This window comes from Trachypithecus francoisi, unplaced genomic scaffold (assembly GCF_009764315.1).
Source record: "Trachypithecus francoisi isolate TF-2019V2 unplaced genomic scaffold, Tfra_2.0 Lachesis_group1, whole genome shotgun sequence".
Taxonomy (NCBI): domain Eukaryota; kingdom Metazoa; phylum Chordata; class Mammalia; order Primates; family Cercopithecidae; genus Trachypithecus; species Trachypithecus francoisi.
The window spans coordinates 77,907,146-77,927,753 of NW_022681454.1; the positions used below are offsets into that span (position 1 = coordinate 77,907,146).

Below are 20,608 nucleotides of genomic sequence, written 5' to 3' on the forward strand. Positions count from 1 at the left end.
ACTCACAGATTGTTGGAAATCACTAGAGTTTACGAGGATGGACAGGGCAGCTGGAAACATGGAGCCCTGGGTTTAAAGACGATGGTCATTACAGACCTACAGGGTCTAGACTGACAGATACTAAGGCTGCAAGGTCAGGTTAACCTCAGCACTATAAACTCATTTCCATCACCCCAAGTGACTTGATTTCTTTATAATCATGCGTTGTTTTTACAAAAATGGTAGTCATATGTGTTAGATAATGTCCCTTCCTCCCCCCATAAAACAAAAAATCCCTTTCATTTCCTTCTCCTAAACAAGGTCATGGTTTGGCTTCCCTCTTCCTGGCTAGTGAGAGCTTAGAGACTAAAACACAATTTTCACTACCACAGTACTCTTTGTCCTCTCCCCTCAGGCAGCATCACTTGAAGAAAAGCTCTGTTGTGATGGGAACAATCACAAGAACTAAGTGGCAACAAAACGGCTCCCCACCCCCTCTGCAAATCCCAACTCCATGCAAGCACCACTCCCTTCCCTCATTTTCTTTTCTTTTTTGAGATGGAGTCTCGCTCTGTTGCCCAGGCTGAAGTGCAGTGGTGTGATCTCGGCTCACTGCAACCTCCACCTCCTGGTTTCAAGCAATTCTCCTGCCTCAGCCTCCCCAGTAGCTGGGACTACAGGCGTGTGCCACCACGCCTGGCTAATTTATTTTTTATTTTTAGTAGAGACAGAGTTTCACCATGTTGGCCAGGCTGGTCTCAAACTCCTGGCCTCAAGTGATCCACCTGCCTCGGCCTCCCAAAGTGGTGGGATTACAGGTGTGAGCCACCATGCCCGGCCTTTTAAAATCGATTTGAGGCTCATCTCCTTAAAACTCTGCAAAATGCACTGGGCCTGTCTCTTTCTTTTGCATGTCTTATAATGCTTAGCAGAGCACAAACCCTGAGAGTACCTCATATACCCTGGGGTGGGAGGGAGCTCCTGGCAGGGCTGGACCCACTCACCATTCCTGCCATCCATTGGCACTTGGCTTAGCACAGTTAGGCCAACAAGGACATAGTAGACAAGTCCAAAACAGTACTGTACGACGTGAATCATGACATTGGAGAAGACACTGACGTAGAGGCACTCGAAGAGTCTTCGTAAGCTGTGCAGCCACAGAAATACTAGCACTAAGAATGCAGACAGCGCCAGCTCCCCTCCTACAATTCAGAAGGCCACAGGGTCAGCATTTCTCTTCCGGGATTAATCCAAAGTTTTGTTTTTCCTTACTGTTAAGTAGAGTATGAAATTCCGTCTAACATCTTCCTTTTTGGTAGTAAGGAAGAAATGGGACAAATGAAGTCAAGGAATTTGACTTCACTCAAATTACACAATTATACAGTAATCTAGTGACAGGGCTGGCCCAAACACCCATCCCTCGACAGCTTCATTGTTTGACAGCCTTCCAGGCTTCATGGGACATCATGGTCAGGAGGTCTGTGAAGAGGTCTGTGGGTCTCTGGTCCCTGGCACTAACAGCCAGATGCAAACTGTCTGGAAGAGTTCCCAGTGGCCTCTGAGTGGCCCCAGCCATGGGATTCCCAGCATCTCAGGCACCACAGAGGCAGAGAGGGGGACAGGAACAGAAACAGAGTTATGCATTTCTTTCCACATAAAAAAAAAAAAGAAATTATACTTTTAGAGGGATGGTGAGCCCAAGATCTACTTCCCCACCTGTCTTTCACGACCTGCCCACCAAAAATTCTGAAGAAAAGCTGGCTTTAAAAAACACATACTTAGTTTTTCTCTTTTTATTTTTTGTTTTTTGGTTAATTTTATGTGTCAACTTCTTTATTTTATTTTTGAGACAGGGTTTTGCTCTGTCACCCAGGCTGGAGTGCAGTGGCATAGTCAGGCCTCACTGCAGCTTTGAACTCCTGAGCTCAAGTGATCCTGTCTCAGCCTCCTGAGTAGCTAGGACTACAGTCATGTGCCACCACGCCTGACTAATTTAAAAACAATTTTTTTTTTGTAGAGACAGGGTCTCCCTATGTTGCCCAGGCTGGTCTCGAACTCCTGGCTTCAAGCCATCCTCCAGCCTCAGCCTCCCAAAGTGCTGGGATTTTAGGTGTGAGATACCACACCCAGTCACTTTAAAAAAAAAAAAAAATGAGTCACAGCTGGGCCCAGTGGCTCATGCCTGTAATCTTAGCACTTTGGGAGGCCGAGGCGGGCAGATTGCCTGAGCTCAGGAGTGAAACCTCATCTCTACTAAAAATACAAAAAATTAGCCAGGCGTGGCGGCAAGCTACTCGGGAGGCTGAGGTAGGAGAATTGCTTGAACCCAGGAGGGGGCGGTTGCAGTGAGCCAAGATCGGGTCACTGCACTCCAGCCTAGGAGACAGAGTGAGACTGTATCTCCATTTAAAAATAAAAAGCCTCATACACACACACACACACACACACGCACGCACACACACCATAAAGATGCAACTTAATTAACTTTTACAAATTAAGCCAACCAATCCCACCCATATAACAGCACTCAGATCCAGAAACAGAACACTTTAGGGAGCTGAGGTTGGAGGAGATCGCTTGAGACCAGGAGTTTGAGACCAACCTGGGCAACAGAGCAGGTCCCCCATCTCTAAAAACATTTAAAAAAATTAGCTGGGCACAGTGGCATGCACCTGTAGTCCCAACTACTCAAGAGGCAGAGGAGGGAGGATCGCTTGAGCCCAGGAGTTAAAGGCTGGGGTGAGCTATGATCATGCCATGGCACTCCAGCCTGGACAACACAGCGAGACCCTCTCTCTTAAAGAAAAAAATATAAAGAAAAAAATGAAACAAAAGAAACAGGCTGGGTGCAGTGGCTCATGCCTGTAATCCCAGCACTTTGGGAGGCCAAGGTGGGTGGATCATGAGGTCAGGAGTTCGAGACCAGCCTGGCCAACATAGTGAAACCCCGTCTCTACTGAAAATACAAAAATTAGCCAGGCATGGTGGCACATGCCTGTAGTCGCAGCTACTCGGGAAGCTGAGGCAGGACAATCACTTGAATCTGGGAGAGGGAGGTTACAGTGAGTTGAGATCAGGACACTGCACTCCGCCTGGGCAACACAGCGAGACTCCATCCTTAAAAAAAAAAAAAAAAAAAGGGCCGGGCGCGGTGGCTCAAGCCTGTAATCCCAGCACTCTGGGAGGCCGAGACGGGCGGATCACGAGGTCAAGAGATCGAGACCATCCTGGCTAACAGGTGAAACCCCATCTCTACTAAAAAATACAAAAAACTAGCTGGGTGAGGTGGCAGGTGTCTGTAGTCCCAGCTACTGGAGAGGCTGAGACAGGAGAATGGCGTAAATGCAGGAGGCGGAGCTTGCAGCGAGCTGAGATCTGGCCACTGCACTCCAGCCTGGGCGACAGAGCTAGCGAGACTCCGTCTCAAACAAAACAAAACAAAACAAAACAGAACACGACCAGCACCCCCTAGTGTTCCCTTCCCGGCACTACCCCTCCCCCAAACTTACCATGGGGGAACAACCCCTATCCTGACCTCTATCAGCACAGATTAGCTTTGACTGTTTTTGTATTTTAAATGAACTAAAACTTAGTTTTAACTCCTTAGGAACAAGTTAAAGCAAACAAATAGAATTCCTCATATCCTCACAACCAACCCTCCAAATACAAAACCACCCCAGTCAGTTCCACAGTAAACAAACGAAGAGATGAAGTTTTAATGAGTGGAGTGAGATCCGCTGATGTACTCTGCCCTCCCAAAGAGGATGTACACGGGTTTGCTCTTTTTTTTGAGATGGAGTCTTGCTCTGTCACCCAGACTGGAGTGGAGTGGCATGATTTCAGCTCACTGCAACCTTTACCTCCTGGGTTCAAGCCATTCTCCTGCCTCAGCCTCCTGAGTAACTGGGATTACAGGCACGTGCCACCATGCCCAGCTAATCTTTTGTATTTTTAGTAGAGACAGGGTTTCATCATGTTGGCCAGGCTGGTCTCGAACTCCTGACCTCAAGTGATACACCTGCTTCAGCCTCCCAAAGTGCTGGGATTACAGGCATGAGTCACTGTCCACTGTGCCCAGCAGGGTTTGTTCTTTTTTTTTTTTTTTTTTTTTTGAGATGGAGTCTCACTCTGTCCTCTTAGTCTAGAGTGCAAAGGCGCAATCTTGGCTTGCTGCAACCTCCATCTCTTGGGTTCAAGCGATTCTCTCACCTCAGGCTACCGAGTAGCTGGGGTTACAGGCATGCGCCAGTACACCCAACTAAGTTTTGTATTTTTAGTAGAAACGGGATTTCACCATGTTGGCTAGGGTGGTCTTGAACTCTTGACCTCAAATGATCTGCCCACCTTGGCCTCCCAAAGTGCTGGGATAACAGACATAAGCCATCACACCCAGCTCGGGTTTGCTCTTCTAATTGTCATCTCTTGCAACCTGTTTCTCTGGTTATACAGAAAAGGACTGTTTCCAGGGTGCCAGTGGTTTGGCCACTGGAACAAAGGACAGAGATAAAACCAGAACAATTTGTTTCTAATTCTGCCCCTCACACTCTGCCTGACCTTAATTGAGGACATTTCACAGTTTTCACCTTCAATTCTTTATTTTTATTATTTTTTTTTTGAGACGGAGCCTCACTCTGTCGCCTAGGCTGGAGTACAGTGGGGCGATCTCGGCTCACTGCAAGCTCCACCTCCCGGGTTCACGCCATTCTCCTGGCTCAGCCTCCCGAGTAGCTGGGACTACAGGCGCCCGCCACCTCGCCTGGCTAATTTTTGTATTTCTAGTAGAGACGGGGTTTCACCCTGTCAGGTTGGTCTCGATCTCTTGACCTCGTGATCCGCCTGCCTTGGCCTCTCAAAGTGCTGGGATTACAGGTGTGAGCCACTGTGCCTGGCCCAGTTCGTTATTTTAAAAACTGAGCTGGCTGGGCGCAGTGGCTCACGCCTGTAATCCCAGCACTTTGGGAGGCCCAGGCGGGCGAATCACCTGAGGTTGGGAGTTTGAGACCAGCCTGACCAACATGGAGAAACCCCATCTCTCTACCAAAAATACAAAATTAGCTGGGCATGCCTGTAATCCCAGCTACTCAGGAGGCTGAGGCAGGAGAATCGCTTGAACCTGGGAGGCAGAGGTTGCGGTGAGCCGAGATCGTGCCATTGCATTCCAGCCTGGGCAACGTGAGTGAAACTCCGTCTCAAAAAACAAAAAACTGTTTTACATATTCTTCATCCTGATGCTGAGGATGGCAAATTTAAAGGCTATTTTGTAATCGTCTGTTCAACAACTGTTTAGTCAATTTTATTATACTACCAAAGCCTTGCAGCATAACTTCTTTTTCCATGTTTTTCAAAAAGTAATTTTTATTTATTTTATTTCATTCATTTATTTATTTATTTGAGATGAAGTCTCCCTCTGTTGCCCAGGCCTGGAGTGCAGTAGTTCAGTCTCAGCTCACGGCAACCTCCATCTCCCAGGTTCAAGCGATTCTCTTGCCTCAGCCTGCCGAGTAGCTGGGATTACAATAAGGGCCTGCCACCACACCCAGCTAATTTTTGTATTTTTAGTAGAGTCAGGGTTTTACCCCATTGGCCAGGCTGGTCTTGAACTCCTGATCTCAAGTGATCCACCCGTCTTGGCCTCACAAAGTACTGGGATTACAGGTACGAATGAAAAAGTAATTTTTAAATCACATTTCTGGAGTTCTAAGTCATTATTTTGGTTGGAACAGTATAAATGATAACTGTTTCCAGACAAACCCGATGGATCCTAAAAGCTTTCCCCCTTTTGTGTAAAGACTTCTTTATACATTTATCAACAGTACTAAAAATACCAGAGGGAGGACAGCCAGTTCTGCACACAGCACAGCGCTTGCTGGGAAGTCAGAAGTGCTAACTCTTGGCTCTGTCTCCTTCTCAGGGAAGGGCTTAGGGACATCCCTTTGGCCATCCAGCAATGAACCGTGCAAAGCTCTTTTTTGCCCTCATCCTCCACTTCCCAGGCCCTTCGAAGGAGACGCCTGAGAGAGGAGACAAAATGCCAAAAACCGCTCCCTTGCAGACAGGAACGACAGGAATAGGATGCAGTGTTGTCATAAGCCGGGGGAGTCCTTACCCTGGAACTGTGCCGCCCCGAGAATTCTGAGCAAACCATGAAGCCAGCTTGGAAAAGGTGCTCCCAGGAACAGAGATTGAGTAAGGCACCAAAGCAGGAAGCCATTCCACAGCACTGAGATGATATAAAAGTGGGAAAAATATCTGCAAAAGGAAAACAAGTGAGGCAATAATTAGGTTAAATCCACTTTAAGCTGTTATATGGGAAGATTATTTTTAGTTTCTCTGTCTTTCCCCACCCCTCCATTCCCAAAGTATACTTTTGCTTTTTAATGGAATCTGAATCCTGTAGGTGTTCAGATTTCTAAAATTTCCTTTCAAATAATGGGACCAGTTAACTTTCAGGAAAAAGAGGCCTCTCTGAGGTTAACAAGAACACAACTGACTGTGTTAAACTTAGAATAAAGTTTAGTTAGCAATCTCTCAGATTGTTGGGTAACAGAATTGGGTTCAAGTTCCCAAAATGGAGGCTGCAGGTCCTTGCAAAGAGAACCTAGATTGTGCTAAAACAAGCTAAATCTGTGAAAGATTTTAATTTCTATATCCCAAACAATATTGCAGTAATAGCCATACAACTGCTACACACGATTTGCATAATCACAGATATTTGGGGCTAGAGGAAGTAAAAGATCTTTAGGCATGACTCAGTGTTTTTCCAAATTAGGTTGACCTAAATTACTTTTATTATAACATGACTAATACTACAATCATAAAACTAGGTATTAACTCCTTATGGTTATAATTCTCAGACAACTACAGGGCCTGTTTTGCAATCAACACATCTACAAACTAAATACAAACAGGACCACAAAACCAATGCAATTGAAATTAGCAATGTTAATTTAATGTGAAAGACAATGCTGATTTGCTGAAACAAAAAAATCACCTAATATGGCACAAGGGCCTAGGGCCTAGCAGGTTCTTCTTTTTTTTTTTTTCTTTTGAGACAGGGTCTTGCTGTGTTGTCCAGGCTGGAGTGCAGTGTCGTGATCACAGTTCACTGCAACATTGACCTCCCAGGCTCAAGTGATCCTCACACCTCAGCTTTCCAAGTAGCTAGAACCACAGGCGTGTAGTAGTCCACCATGCCTGGCTAACTTTTAAATTTTTTATAGAGATGCGATCTCCCTACACTGCCCAGGCTGGTCTCAAACTCCTAGGCTCGAAATCCCTCCCACATTGGCTTCCCAAAGTGCTGGGATTACAGGTGTGAGCCACCATGTCGAGCCCCTCATAGGTTCTTTTGAGGTCTGTTTATGTATACTTTTCTATTTTTTTCTATCCATTCTGAAACCTTTCTGACTCTATAGAGTGCCTGGTTGTCATCTGGCTTTCCCTGGTCTTCAATGCATCGTGTATATATTAAATCCCTTCTTTTCTTTTTCTCATTAGTCTATGACAATAAAAGACAACCTGGTGCCAAAAGAGGATTAAACATAATCTCAGGGGCTCCTCCAGATGATCCAGAATATGCCTGTAAGAGAATGCACAGCCCCCGAGATCATGCCTACAAACTCAGTCTGATAAACTCTGATCCAACCTGATCATTCCATGGCAACCCACTCCACTCTGCCAATTACTGTTAGCAAATTCTATCACTGGCCAGGCATGGTGACTCATGCCTGTAATCCCAGGGCTTTGGGAGGCCAAGGTGAGGGGATCCCTTGAGGCCAGGAGTTTGAGGTTATAGTGAGCTGTGATCCTGCTTCTGCACTCCAGCCTGGGCAATAGAGCAAGACTCTGTGTCTTAAAAAATAAATAAATAAAATTCTATCACTGGATTTGCCATCTCTGGCCACACAGAACAAGAATTTTATTTCCACACAACAACTCTTAAACTATTTGAAGAGAGCCATCCTGTGATTCCCAATTGGGATCTTCTCCAGGCTCAAGAGCCTACTTTTCACAGAAGTTCATGCATCAAGGTCAATCGCCACCCGTGGCTACTGATCTTCAGTTATACCACAGGGTCTTCCTTAAGATACGCTTCCCACAACTGACCCCAGGTATGGGCTGAGCTTCGTGGAGCAGAGTGGAAGGTCCCTGTTCTGCAGGCTCCCAGGGATAGGCAGGAGGGATAGCTTCTGAAGGACAATTTCTCGACCAGCCACTTTACCTACTTAATTTTTTCACAAATATTTACTGAGCACTTCAAATGTATTGGGCAATATTCTAGAAGCTGGAGACTCGGCAGGGAGTAAACAGACCAGGTCTCTGCCTTGATGGAGTTTACCTTACAGTGGAGAGTCAGACAGTCGACAACTAAACCTGCAGACATCTAGCATAATGCTGGGTCAGGGGACACAGGGTGCAGAGGGGAGGCTGTTCTGGGTGAGTGGTCAAGGATGGCTTCTCTGGACGTGACATTTGGCTAGACGGAGTCATCCTTTTGGATTTCTAGGGGAAGAACTTTCTAGGCAGAAGAAATAACAATTGCAAAGGCAATGAGGTGGGTGTATATTAGTGGTGTTCAAGGAACATTAAAAGACATCTGTGCAGCTGCTGTGGCATGGCCAACGGTGAGCATAGAAGGTGAGGCAGGAGTGGGGAGAGGACATGAAGCCCTGTAAGGCCACTAGCTTTTATAATGGGGAGCCATTTGGGCAGAGGAGTGACTTGAGGTAGTAATTTATGTTTTAAAATTCCCTCTAGCCTACCCGGGAGGTGGAGGTTACAGTGAGCCAAGATCGCGCCATTGCACGCCAGCCTGGGCTACAGAGTGAGACTCCGTCTCAAGTAAATAAAATAAAATAAATAAATAAATAATAAAATCCCTCTAGCCTGAGCAACATAATGAGGCCCCATCTCTACTTAAAAAAAAAAAAAAAGAAAAGAAAAGAAATAAAAAATTTGCCGTGTATGACGATGCATGCCTGTAGTTCCAGCTACTCGGGAGGCCAAGCAGTAAGTGGTGGTCATGCCACAGCACTCCAGCCTGGGTGACAAAGCGAGATTCTGTCTCAAAACAAACAAACAAAACCCTAAAAATCCCTCTGGCTGATGGATTCTGGAGATAGGTGGTGGTGATAGTTGGATAACAATATGAATGTATTTAAAGCTACCTAACTATATATTTAAGAAACATTAAAAAAGTAAAATTTAAGTTATGTATACTTTACCACAATAAAAACATTTTAAAAGGCAGCAAAAGACGCTGGGTGCGGTGGCTCAGACCTGTAATCCCAGCACTTTAGGAGGCCGAGGTGGGCGGATTACCTGAGTTCAGGAGTTCCAAACCAGCCTGGCCAACATGGTGAAACCCTGTTTCTACTAAAAATACAAAAATTAGCCAGGCGTGCTGGCACATGCCCGTAATCCCAGCTACTTGGGAGGCTGAGATAGGAGAATCGTTTAAACCCAGGGGGCAGAGGTTATAGTGAGCCGAGATTGCACCACTGTACTCCAGCCCGGGAGACAGAGCAATACTTTGTCTCAAAAAAATAAACAAGGAGGCAAAAGAAAGCATTGGTCATATATTTCATCATTCTTTTAAGCAAAAATATATCCCTCTGGTAACTACGTAGAGAATAGTCTAGTTGTGGGGGTAAGAGGTGCTAGGTAGAGCGTGGCAAAACAGTTAGGACTATTTAATTCATCTTCATAACAATCCTATGAAGCTTATATGGTTATCTTCGTGTGGCAAATGAGAAACCCAAGGCTCAGAGAGGTTAAGTTACTTATCCAATGTCACACAGTAAGCGGCAGCCCTGATGACTATGAAGTTAAAATCATACTATTGTGCTCTCATTCATGCAATCTAGTCATGCCTGAACTTGCTTTTCTATCCTTATGTTACACGTACCGATTTATATCAAGCCTAAAGTCAAGCATATCACTCAAGTGGGTTTTGTGTAAGTTGCTAGGCTACACCATGCTGTGCTCTACTTGTGTCATGGTGTCTTTCATTCACGGGCATATTGTGTTGCTTTTTATTCCCACATTTTGTTTTGCTTGCCTGATTTCCCTCCATACATTTTCTATTCTTTTCTCTTTTTTTAGACTGAGTCTCGCTCTGCCGCCCAGGCTGGAGTGCAGTGGTACGATCTCGGTTCATTGCAAACTCTGCCTCCCGGGTTCACGCCATTCTCCTGCCTCAGCCTCCCAAGTAGCTGGGACTACAGGCTTCTGCCACCACGCCCGGCTAATTTTTGGTATTTTTAGTAGAGACAGGGTTTCACCGTGTTAGCCAGGATGGTCTGGATCTCCTGATCTCGTGATCCGCCCACCTCAGCCTCCTGAAGTGCTGGGATTACAGGCATGAGCCACCGCACCCGGCCTATACATTTTCTATTCTTTAGAGCAAGTCATACATAGCTCTTGTTTGTTTTCAAAGACCCAGCTTGAACCTTCAAAAGCTGATGTAAAATCTCCACTGTCTTCTGTTTTGGACACTCTCCTTTTTTCCTCCTTTGGCACTTTGCTTACTTGTAGCACTGTTGTCCAAGTCCTTGTAAGTAGGGATAAGGTGATCCTTATAGGATAATACAAGGTGCTGAGTGAGCCCTCCCTCGCTTAACAAACATTTGAGTGCTTACTTTAAGTCACAACTGCTCCAGGCTCTGGGGATACAGCAGCAAACGCAATAGACAATTCCTGCCCTCGTGGAGCTTACACAAGCATACGCACATACACACATGCACAAAGTAAATTTTATAGCATGTCAGGTGATACAACTGAGAAAACTAAAGCAGAAAAGGGGAAGAAGGAATGCTTGGATGGCAGAATTATAATATCAAACAAAACAGACACGGAGGGGCCTCATTGAGAAGGTAATTGGTGTAGAATTACAGGAAGTGAGGGGATAAACCATGTGGCTATCTGGGGAAAGGCCTTTCCAGGTAGAGGGAAACAGGCAGTGCAAGTAGGAGAGAAAACTAACAGAAATGCCCTCAAACCTGGAATAGAGCCAGACGGGGCAAACTAGATATAAAGTCAGTAAGGTAGTGGGAATGAGACCGTATGAGGTCTTGGGCTTTTACTATGAGTTAGAAGCTACTCTACGGTTTGGGGCCTACAAGACATAATCTATTTTTAATAGTAATACACATTTGCTGGCCGAGCACGGTGCCTCACGCCTGTAATCCCAGCACTTTGAAAGGCTGAGGTGGGCGGATCATTTGAGGTCAGGAGTTCAAGACCAGCCTGGCCAACATGATAAAACCCCATCTCTACTAAAAATACAAAAATTAGCCAGGTGTGGTGGGGCACACCTGTAGTCCCAGCTTCTTGGGAGGCTGAGACAAGAGAATCACTTGAACCCAGGAGATGGGAGGCTGCAGTGAGCCCAGACTGCGCCACTGCACTCCAGCCTGGGCAACAAAGCAAGACTCCATCTCAAAACAAACAAACAAACAAAAATGTACTTGCTGACTGCTGGAACAGACTCCAGGCCCCAGTCAGAGGCATTATGGGATTAAGGAGGGGAATTAATGTTTACTGAGTTCTGGTTAGATCCCTGGCCCTGTGCTGAATGCTTTAATATCACCACCAACGAGACCAACAGGTGCTATCGTGTCCAAAATTGGTTCCTTCCAGTGGGTTTTTGGTCTTGCTGACTTCAACAATGAAGCTGCAGACCCTGGCGGTGAGTGTTACAGTTCTTAAAGATGGTGTGTCTGGAGTTTGTTCCCTCAGATGTTCAGATGTGTCCAGAGTTTCTTCCTTCCAGTGGGTTCGTGGTCTCATTTGACATCAGGAGTGAAGCGGCAGACCTTCGTGGTGAGTGTTACAGCTCATAAAGGTAGTACAGACCCCAACAGTGAGCAGCAGCACGATTTATTGTGAAGAGCAAAAACACAAACCTTCCACAGCATAGAAATGCCCACCTTGCTGCTGCCAGCTTGGGTGGCCAGCTTTTATTCCCTTAATTGGCCCTACCCACATTCTGCTGATTGGCCCATTATACAGAGTACTGATTGGTCCATCTTACAGAGTGCTGATTGGTCCATTTTACAGAATGCTGATTGGTCCGTTTTTACAGAGCGCTGATTGCTGCCTTTACAAACCTTTAGCTGGACACAGAGCGCTGATGGGTGCGTTTTTACAGAGCGCTGATTGGTGCCTTTACAAACCTTTAGCTAGACAGAAAAGTTCTCCAAGTTCCCACGTGGCTCAGGAAGTCCAGCTGGCTTCACCTCTCACTATTATGCTAATACTCTAATGCACACCATCACCATCTCTTGCCTGGACCACCACAGTAGCCTCTTACCCAGTCTTTTTCACATGATGGCCAATCATCCTTTAAAACATAAATCACACAATGCAATGCCTCCCCCTCCCACACAAAGCCCTCAGTAGCTTCCACTCACTCAGAATAACATCCAAACTCCAGCATAGGTTGCAAGGCCCTGGCAAGCTGCTGTCTCCCCAACCCCATCCATCCTTCTATGTTGTCACTCATGCCCACTCCAGTCTTGCTCATGATCAAATAACCCTGCTGGATTTCCTCTAAAGCACTTATAGTCATCTGAAATTATCTGGCTGGTTTTACAATATTTATTGACATGTTACTATCTGCCTTCCTAGAAGATAAGCTCTAAGGAGCCTAGAATGATTCCTGGCACACAGTAGATATCTATAAACACTGGTTAAATAAATGAATGACAGAAGGTAAGCACCTCTTCTGAAGTTACTCTCAGAGTAGGCATCCAGCTAGTCAGCAAACTAACTAAACCTCAAACCACTTTTTGTCATTCATTCAAAACACATTGACCAAGGTCCTTATTACCAGTCAGGCGTTAAGCTAGGGATATGGTAGCAAAAAAGACAAATATAAACGCATGAAAAGTTTACAGTCTAGAGCAGGGGTTCTCACCATTTCTCCATCATGGACCCCTTTGACAGTTTGGGGAAGGCTACAGCCCTTCTCAAAATATTATACAAGCACAGGAGTGTGGCATGACCATGGGGAAGCAAAAGAAAACAAGGAAATATCCAACCATGAAGCGAATGCTTAGTCTCGGAGATCAGAGGCTTAAAGAAAAGGATAGATTAAAACCTAAAAAGAAAGAAAAGAAGGATCCCAGTGTGTTGAAGGAAAGAGAAATTCCCCAACACCCTACCTGCTTATTTTTCCAATATAATACACAGCTGGGCCCACCTTACCACATCCTCATTGATACCAACCTTTGTCAACTTTTCCACAAAAGCCGAACTGGACTTAGTGCAGTCCATGATGGACTGTCTGTATGCCAAGTGTATTCCTTGTATAACTGATTATATAATGCCTGAAATTGAGAAATTAGAGCAGAAGTATCAAGTGACACTAAGAATCACCAAGGATCCAAGATTTGAAGGCTTACCATGTACACACAAAGGAACCTATGCAGATGACTGCTTAGTACAGAGAGTAACTCAGCATAAGTGTTATATTGTGGCCACAGTTGACCGGGACCTTTAAAGAAGAATCCCTAAGGTTCCTGGAGTTCGTATCATGTACATTTCTAACCACAGATACAATATTGAATGAATGCCAGATGATTATGGAGCCCCTCGATTCCAATTCTTTTTTTTTTTTTTTTTTGAGACAGAGTCTCGCTCTTCCCCCAGGCTGGAGTGCAGTGGCCGGATCTCAGCTCACTGCAAGCTCCGCCTCCCAGGTTCACGCCATTCTCCTGCCTCAGCCTCCCGAGTAGCTGGGACTACAGGCGCCCGTCACCTCGCCCAGCTAATTTTTTTTGTATTTTTAGTAGAGACGGGGTTTCACCGTGTTAGCCAGGATGGTTTCGATCTCCTGACCTCGTGATTCGCCCATCTCGGCCTCCCAAAGTGCTGGGATTACAGGCTTGAGCCACCACGCCCGGCCGGTTCCAATTCTTATAAGGCACAGTTCCTCTGCCTTTCTTCAACGAACTTTTTCTTATTGCCAGTTCATTACACATGCAAGAGCGTGAATTATTATTCTGTTGACCTATTTGCTCTATTATGAGCTGAGGATGGTTAAACATGCTCACTCCTGCTTTTTTTTTTTTTTTTTGAGATGAAAAAGCCTGTTGCCCAGGCTGGAGTGCAGTGGCAGCTCACTGCAGCCTCTGCCTTGCAGGTTTGGGCGATTGTCCTGCCTCAGCCCCCTGAGTGGCCAGCTAATTTTTTTTTTTTTTTTTTTTGGTATTTTTAGTAGAGACAAATACGTATTTTTAGCACAGAAAAATATGCCTCGGCCTCCCAGGGTGCTGGGATTGCAGGTGTGAGCCACCATGCTTGGCCTGCTCACTTTTTGATGCTGTTTTGAAACTGATATTTTGTCCCATAAAAATGTTAGGCTAGGCTGGGCACGGTGGCTCACGCCTGTGGTCCCGGCGCTTTGGGAGGCCGAGGTGGGTAGGTGGATCTTCTGAGGTCAGGAGTTCAAGGCCAGTTGGCCAACATGGTGAAACCCCATGTCTGCTAAAAATGCAAAAATGTCTGTGCATGGTGGTGCGTACCTGTGTTCCCGGCTGCTGGGGGGCTTAGGCAGCAGAATCGCTTGAACTCGGGAGGTAGATGTTGCAGTGAGCTGATATTGCGCCATTGCACTCCGGCCTGGGCAACAAGAGTGAAACCCTGTCTCAAAAAAAAAAAAAAAAAAAAAAAAAGAAAATTTAGGCCAGGCACACGGTGACTTACGCCTATAATCCCAGCACTTTGGGAGGCCAAAGTGGGCAGATCATCTGAGGTCAGGAGTTCCAGGCCAGCTTGGACAACATGGCGAAACCCCATCTCTACTAAAAATACAAAAAAAATTAGCCAGGTATGGTGTGACATGCCTGTAATCCCAGCTACTGGGGATGCTGAGGCAGAAGAATCGCTTGAACCCAGGAGGTGGAGGTTGCAGTGAGCGGAGACTGGGCCACGGCATTCCAGCCTGGATGACAGAGTAAGACTGTCTCAAAAAAAAAAAAAAAGAATTAATGATAGTCAAAAAGTATAAAATCTTAGACAGGAAAAATATGTTTTATGCCTTTTTTGAGTTATATTGTACAGTGTGTTGCATACTTAATAATGGAGTATTATACATTTCAAAATTGATGTTCTCATCACAGAAGTGTATCTGAAGTATTGGATATGTTAACTAGCTTGATTTAATTATTCCACATCTCATCCACAATTTATGACATCACTTTGTAACCTATAAATTTATATGATGATAAATTGTCAATTTACAAAAAAAATTATACAAGCATAATGTAAAATGCAGCGGGCTTACAAAGGAAACCAATTATAGTGACATACAAGTAACGCAACTACTAAAAAACAAATTTGCAATATAGTAATATGTATATTTCTTTCTTTCTTTTTCAGACAGAGTTTTAATCTTGTTGCCCAGGCTGGAGTGCAGTGGCGCAATCTTGGCTCACTTCAACCTACACCTCCCAGGTTCAAGCTATTCTCCTACCTCAGCCTCCCGAGTAGCTGGAATTACCGGTGCTCACCACCATGCCTGCTAATTTTTGTATTTTTAGTAGAGATGGGGTTTCACCATTTCGGCCAGGCTGGTCTCGAACTCCCAACCTCAGGTGATCCACCCGCCTCAGCCTCCCAAAGTGCTGGGATTACAGGCGTGAGCCACCGCACCCGGCCTGTAATATGTATACTTCTTAATGTGTCTAATAACAAGATCTAGTGGTGAAAGACTGTAGTGTTCTCATAGCAATGAAAACAGTAATATTTTGAGGTATCATCAATATTCTTAATGTAATATGAAAAAACTATCACAGAGTTGCAGGTACTGCTAATTCTACTGTGGTTTGTAGATTATATTCATAATTAAGGCAATGCTAAATTTCAGCTAGAGGTTAGTGAAAATAAAGACATAACTTTCTTCCAACCCAAGTTTGCCCTGAATTCTATCCACAGATCCTCTGAACCTCCAGTAAATGCTCCCTGGATTCCAGTGGGGAAAGTCTGGGCAGCTCTTTTTGCCTCTAGAACCCAATTCAATTGCAAAGCTTCGATACCATTTGGAATCATTTTGAAATTTACGAAGTTCTTCTACATTCACTATGCAACCCAAAGCATCATGATACATGTTTGAGGTTGCCTGTTTATTTAGACTTTCTGGGAAATCAAAACTCTAGGAACCAAAAGGAAAACAAAAAAAGCAACCATCACCTTAATTACAAAAAAAAAAAATCTACCAGACAGGAGTCATGGAAACAAACATTCCAAGAACCGATTTTAGGTTTTATTCTTGCCTCCTTAGGAAAGAAAAAAACAATTCCAAACAAAATTACCTACATACTGCCTTATTTGCAGAAATGTGATTTACAACTGCCTATTTTTAACTATAGCAATTATGAACTTCTTTTCATTTTTAAGAGTACTGCTAGAGGGCCAGGTGCAATGGCTAATGCCTGTAATCCCAGCACTTTGGGAGGCCAAGGCAGGTGGATCACTTGAGGTCATGAGTTCAAGACCAGCCTGGCCAAAATGTCAAAACCCCATTCTACTAAAAAATACAAAAATTAGCTGGGCATGGTGGTGTGCACCTCTAGTCCCAGCTACTCAGGAGGCTGAGGGAGGAGAATTGCTTGAACCCAGGAGGCAGAGGTTGCAGTGAGCCAAGATCAAGCCACTACATTCCAGCCTGGGTGACAGCAAGACTCCATCTCAAAAAAAAAGAGTACTACTAGATTTTGCACAGGAAAAATATTCAAATATAAGTATCAAGGTTAACATTACCAAATGATTTTAAATTTGGATTAACCAAGATATTTACTAAATGCTACCACCATCTGGGATAAATCCATTCCTACTTGATCTTTCACACAGATTGAGCTTCACATGGTACAAGATATTTCCCATGAAGTATACCAGAGCATAAGAGCTTGGGATTTAAATTCCAACAGGCAGGGTTCAGGTACCACCCTTGCTAGTACTAGTATCATTGCACAAGTGCTATCTTCTAAGTTTGAGTTTGCACATGTGTAAATGGGAATAATGACAATAACATCTCCCTCACAGGTCTACTGTGAGGATTAAATGAGGAAAGGCATGTACTCCTTAGTAGTCATCACATAATCATATACGTAAGCACTTAGTCAATGGTGGTTACTATTAATAAACCAGTAAAATCTCTCTTACATGCTCCTTAGCCATTAACACATTTTTAAAAAATGATAAAAGTGATAAGCATCTTGTCAATGAAGACTCTTTGGAAAATACAGAGACATATAAAAAAGAGGCCATAGACTCTTACCTTCACCCAAGTCTATCTCCCCTTTTCATATAAACAGGGGTACAAAATTTGAAAAGAGAGTAATACATGTATTAATTTTTTGGAGACACTGCCAGTTTTGATGCAAGTTATCTTTTTTTTGTTGCAATAAAAATGCCTCTCATTACCGGTCTGGATGTTTTGTACCTTCTCCAGTACTAAAAGAAACGTCTGTTTAAATTTAGAGAGAGAGGGGAAAAAGGGCACTTGAACACTATAGGAGGTTCTACTGTAGAATTCTGGAAGAAGAAAAAGGTGTAAATTGTTTCACAATACAGTAGAAATTACAGGAAGTCCAAAGAGTACCAATTGTTACAGTAATGAATAAGGAAAAGGCACCAAGTCTCTTTCTTGACTGTCATATAATAACAGACTTGAGTTGCAACAGCTGGTGTGTATGCAAGTTCAGGGGATGATTTTACACGTGCCATTTAATCCAAGTACACTAGACTAGTACCTTTCTCAAAACTCAGAAAATAAATTGCTGCAAAGTTAAAAGGACTTAACCCTGATTACAAATGGGGTAACAGGCAATTTTTTGCTTAAAGAGAGCCTCTAGGAAACAGGAGGTTTGATCAGTTTGTTTCATGTACTTCTACTTCTTCCCTTTAGGGTGCCTCAGAATGACCTAGTTCTCCCTTCTCTGTGTTAACACCTGACAGATCTTTCTCTGACAGTCAAAACTCACAGATTATCCAAGTTTTAGAAGCCAAGTTATACTTGTCCCTTTGTTGCCTGCGGACCTGGGGCACTGCCTATGAGTGTTTCAAGTGATAACCCATAACCCAGATGTTTTTAAACTTAAAAAAAAAATTTTTTTTTAATACAAGGTCTTTCTCTGTTATCCAGGCTAGAGTACAGTGGCATGATTATAGCTCACTGCAGTCTCTAACGCCTGATCTCAAATGATCTTCCTGCCTTCATTCCAAGTAGCTGGCACTACAGGCACACGACACCACGCCCTGCCAATTTTTTATATTTTCAGGAGAGACGGAGTCGCACTATATTTCCCAGCCTGGTCTCGAACTCCTGAGCTCAAGCGATCCGCCTGCCTCAGCCTCCTAAAGTGCTGGGATTATAGGCGGGAGCCACTGCGCCCGGCCTAAGATGCATTTTAAGAGGCACTGTTCTATTTCTACCACCTCGAATAGTATTTGGCCAACTCTTTCCAGCTGTGTCCTTAATTTAACGTGGAAAAAGGAGAAGAAAATTATAACAGGTCTCACAATCTCTGATTCTATTCAAACCCTGACGATTTAATCTTTCGCTGAACTGGGTTACAGAATCTTTCGAAAGTCAAATGGAGCTTCGGGACGGGCCTGCCTATGACGTGCACCTTGGATCACCTTCCCCAGGGGCACCTACCTGCCTAGGTGCGGGCTAGGGCGACTCAGTCCTTTGTTCCCACTGCGAGGGTTGGGGAGAGAAATGGGGGAAGCCGAGGCCAAAGAGCCAGCCTGACTTCATTTTCACAAATGATTCTGGTGACCTCAAGTTAGAGTATGAGCCACTGGAGTGCAGGGGACGGGCAAGAGGAGAATTTGGGGCAAGGGGGACTTCATTTTGCCGCCTAAATTCGGATGACCAGGCCTAAATTCGGAAGCGTTGCCATTTCCCACAGGGAAAGGCTCCGTGCGGCTACCAGTTCACATTCCTCCAGCCGAGTGCAAGCGGCTCCGTTCTCCCTCGGCGTCCGCGGACACCTGGGCACTGCTCCCCCGAGCCACGCAGCAGCCCGGGCATGGCCGGGGTCAGGCGGAGGGAGCGCAGTGCTGCGCCCGGGAACCCGCCGGGGCCTCATAGGCCAGGTGCCGCCTCTGCTGCCCCCTGCTGGCTGCCCGCGAGCCGGGCGCCCTGAACTCTCCGCGCCTGGGCCACCGCGGCTCGGTTACCTCTTGGGGACATCAAAGGCGCGGCAGGCGGCGGGGCGCGGCGGCTCCCCACACTTCGTTTTCCCATAGCGTATCAGGTCCTGAAAGATCGCGCAGCCCGGGAGCAGGCCAGGCGGCAGGAGCTGCAGCAGTAGGGTGAGCAGGAAGGCGGCGGTCAGCGTGAGCCACACCGCGCGCAGCGGGTTCAGCGCCGAGAGCTCGGCCTCCGCCCAGGGAGCCATGGTCCGCGTGCCCGCCTTCCAAGCTGCTGACGCCCCCACCGCCCGCTTGTCCGCGGAAAAGCGGCCACTAGCGCGCCGCGCGCAGGTCTCAGCCTAGCGGGACGTCGGTGACGCGGCGCGGGGCGGGGACGCGCAGAGCCCCTCCCGGACTCGCCGCTCAGCCGCGGAGGTCCTTGGTCCCGGTTGTGCTGGCGTAGGCTGGTCGCTCGCAGTCCCTAATCTGGGTATGGAGATGCTTAGATGGAGTTCCAGAATATGATTAATCAGAAGTAAAGACGCAAAACAGATGAGACCACGTGTCTGCCAGTCTTTTCAGCATTATCTCCAAGGCAAAAAATGGAAACCTTACATGTTCCACTTTATTTAGCTAAATTGTGCTACACTAACATGTTAGAATATCATGCAGTCATTGAGAATTATTATGACGAGTGTAGAAACACGGAAAGCTGTTTAGGAAACAGTACGTGAAGTGAAAAAAAGAACCAACTGTAAAAATACATAGCTATGATCGCAAACAACTGTATTAATATGAATGTTTGTATATATGGATAAGGCAGATCACACACAAAAATGAATAATCGTGTTAAGAAGTTGGAAATGTGTTGCATATGTGTATAATGTAAACATGTAGACAAGTAATTGCATGAAATAATAAAAATTATAGTGGTAAAAACTGTGTTTAAAAAACAGCAATCGCTTCCCAATAGGGTTTCAATCCTTAGAAGCAAAGTTTTTAAATTCCATCAGCTGTTTCCTGTAACATTTATCTCAGGTAGTGACAATGCTATTTATTGACTCACTAATTTTAAACAACACTGATTTTATTTACTGTCAGTGAAAATCTAGCTCTTTTAAGTATTTAAAAGCCTTTAAAATGTTAATTCTGAAATATTGTATGCCTACTGTATGACAAGCATCATTTTGGATACTGAGGACAGAGGGGTTTACAAGACAATTGTCACTGCCTATTTGGAGCTTACATTTTTGAGACTGGGTGGTGGGTGAGAAGTGGGAGAGGGGAGAGGTAGCCAACTTATCACCCTTACCCCAATGAGATACCCGATGTGTGTGTTGAATAAACATCAGGGTAGGTAGGTTAGTGGGACTTTGGATTGTTAAATGAGCAAGCTTTTAGAATTTTGCTTCTTTGTGCAGCAACACCTAAGGCTTTACCAATCATTTGACAGCCAAGTGATAAAGAATGGTCAAATTGGTAT

At 45.1% G+C, this 20,608-nt stretch overlaps 1 protein-coding gene and 1 pseudogene across 1 annotated transcript in view; one reads left to right on the forward strand and one right to left on the reverse strand.

Moving 5' to 3' along the window:
* The window catches only part of SRD5A3 (steroid 5 alpha-reductase 3), a 24,898-nt gene extending 5,023 nt beyond the window's left edge, over window positions 1–19,875 (reverse strand). Inside the window, exons 1-3 of the mRNA XM_033214646.1 lie at window positions 19,171–19,875; window positions 6,086–6,228; window positions 984–1,181 (exon numbers count right to left, since the gene is read on the reverse strand). Coding sequence (XP_033070537.1) covers window positions 984–1,181; window positions 6,086–6,228; window positions 19,171–19,391 — 562 coding nt within the window. The 5' untranslated portion in view covers window positions 19,392–19,875. The remainder of the gene's footprint in view (window positions 1–983; window positions 1,182–6,085; window positions 6,229–19,170) is intronic.
* LOC117086249 lies at window positions 12,906–13,579 on the forward strand (annotated as a pseudogene).
* Window positions 19,876–20,608: the final 733 nt, after the last annotated feature.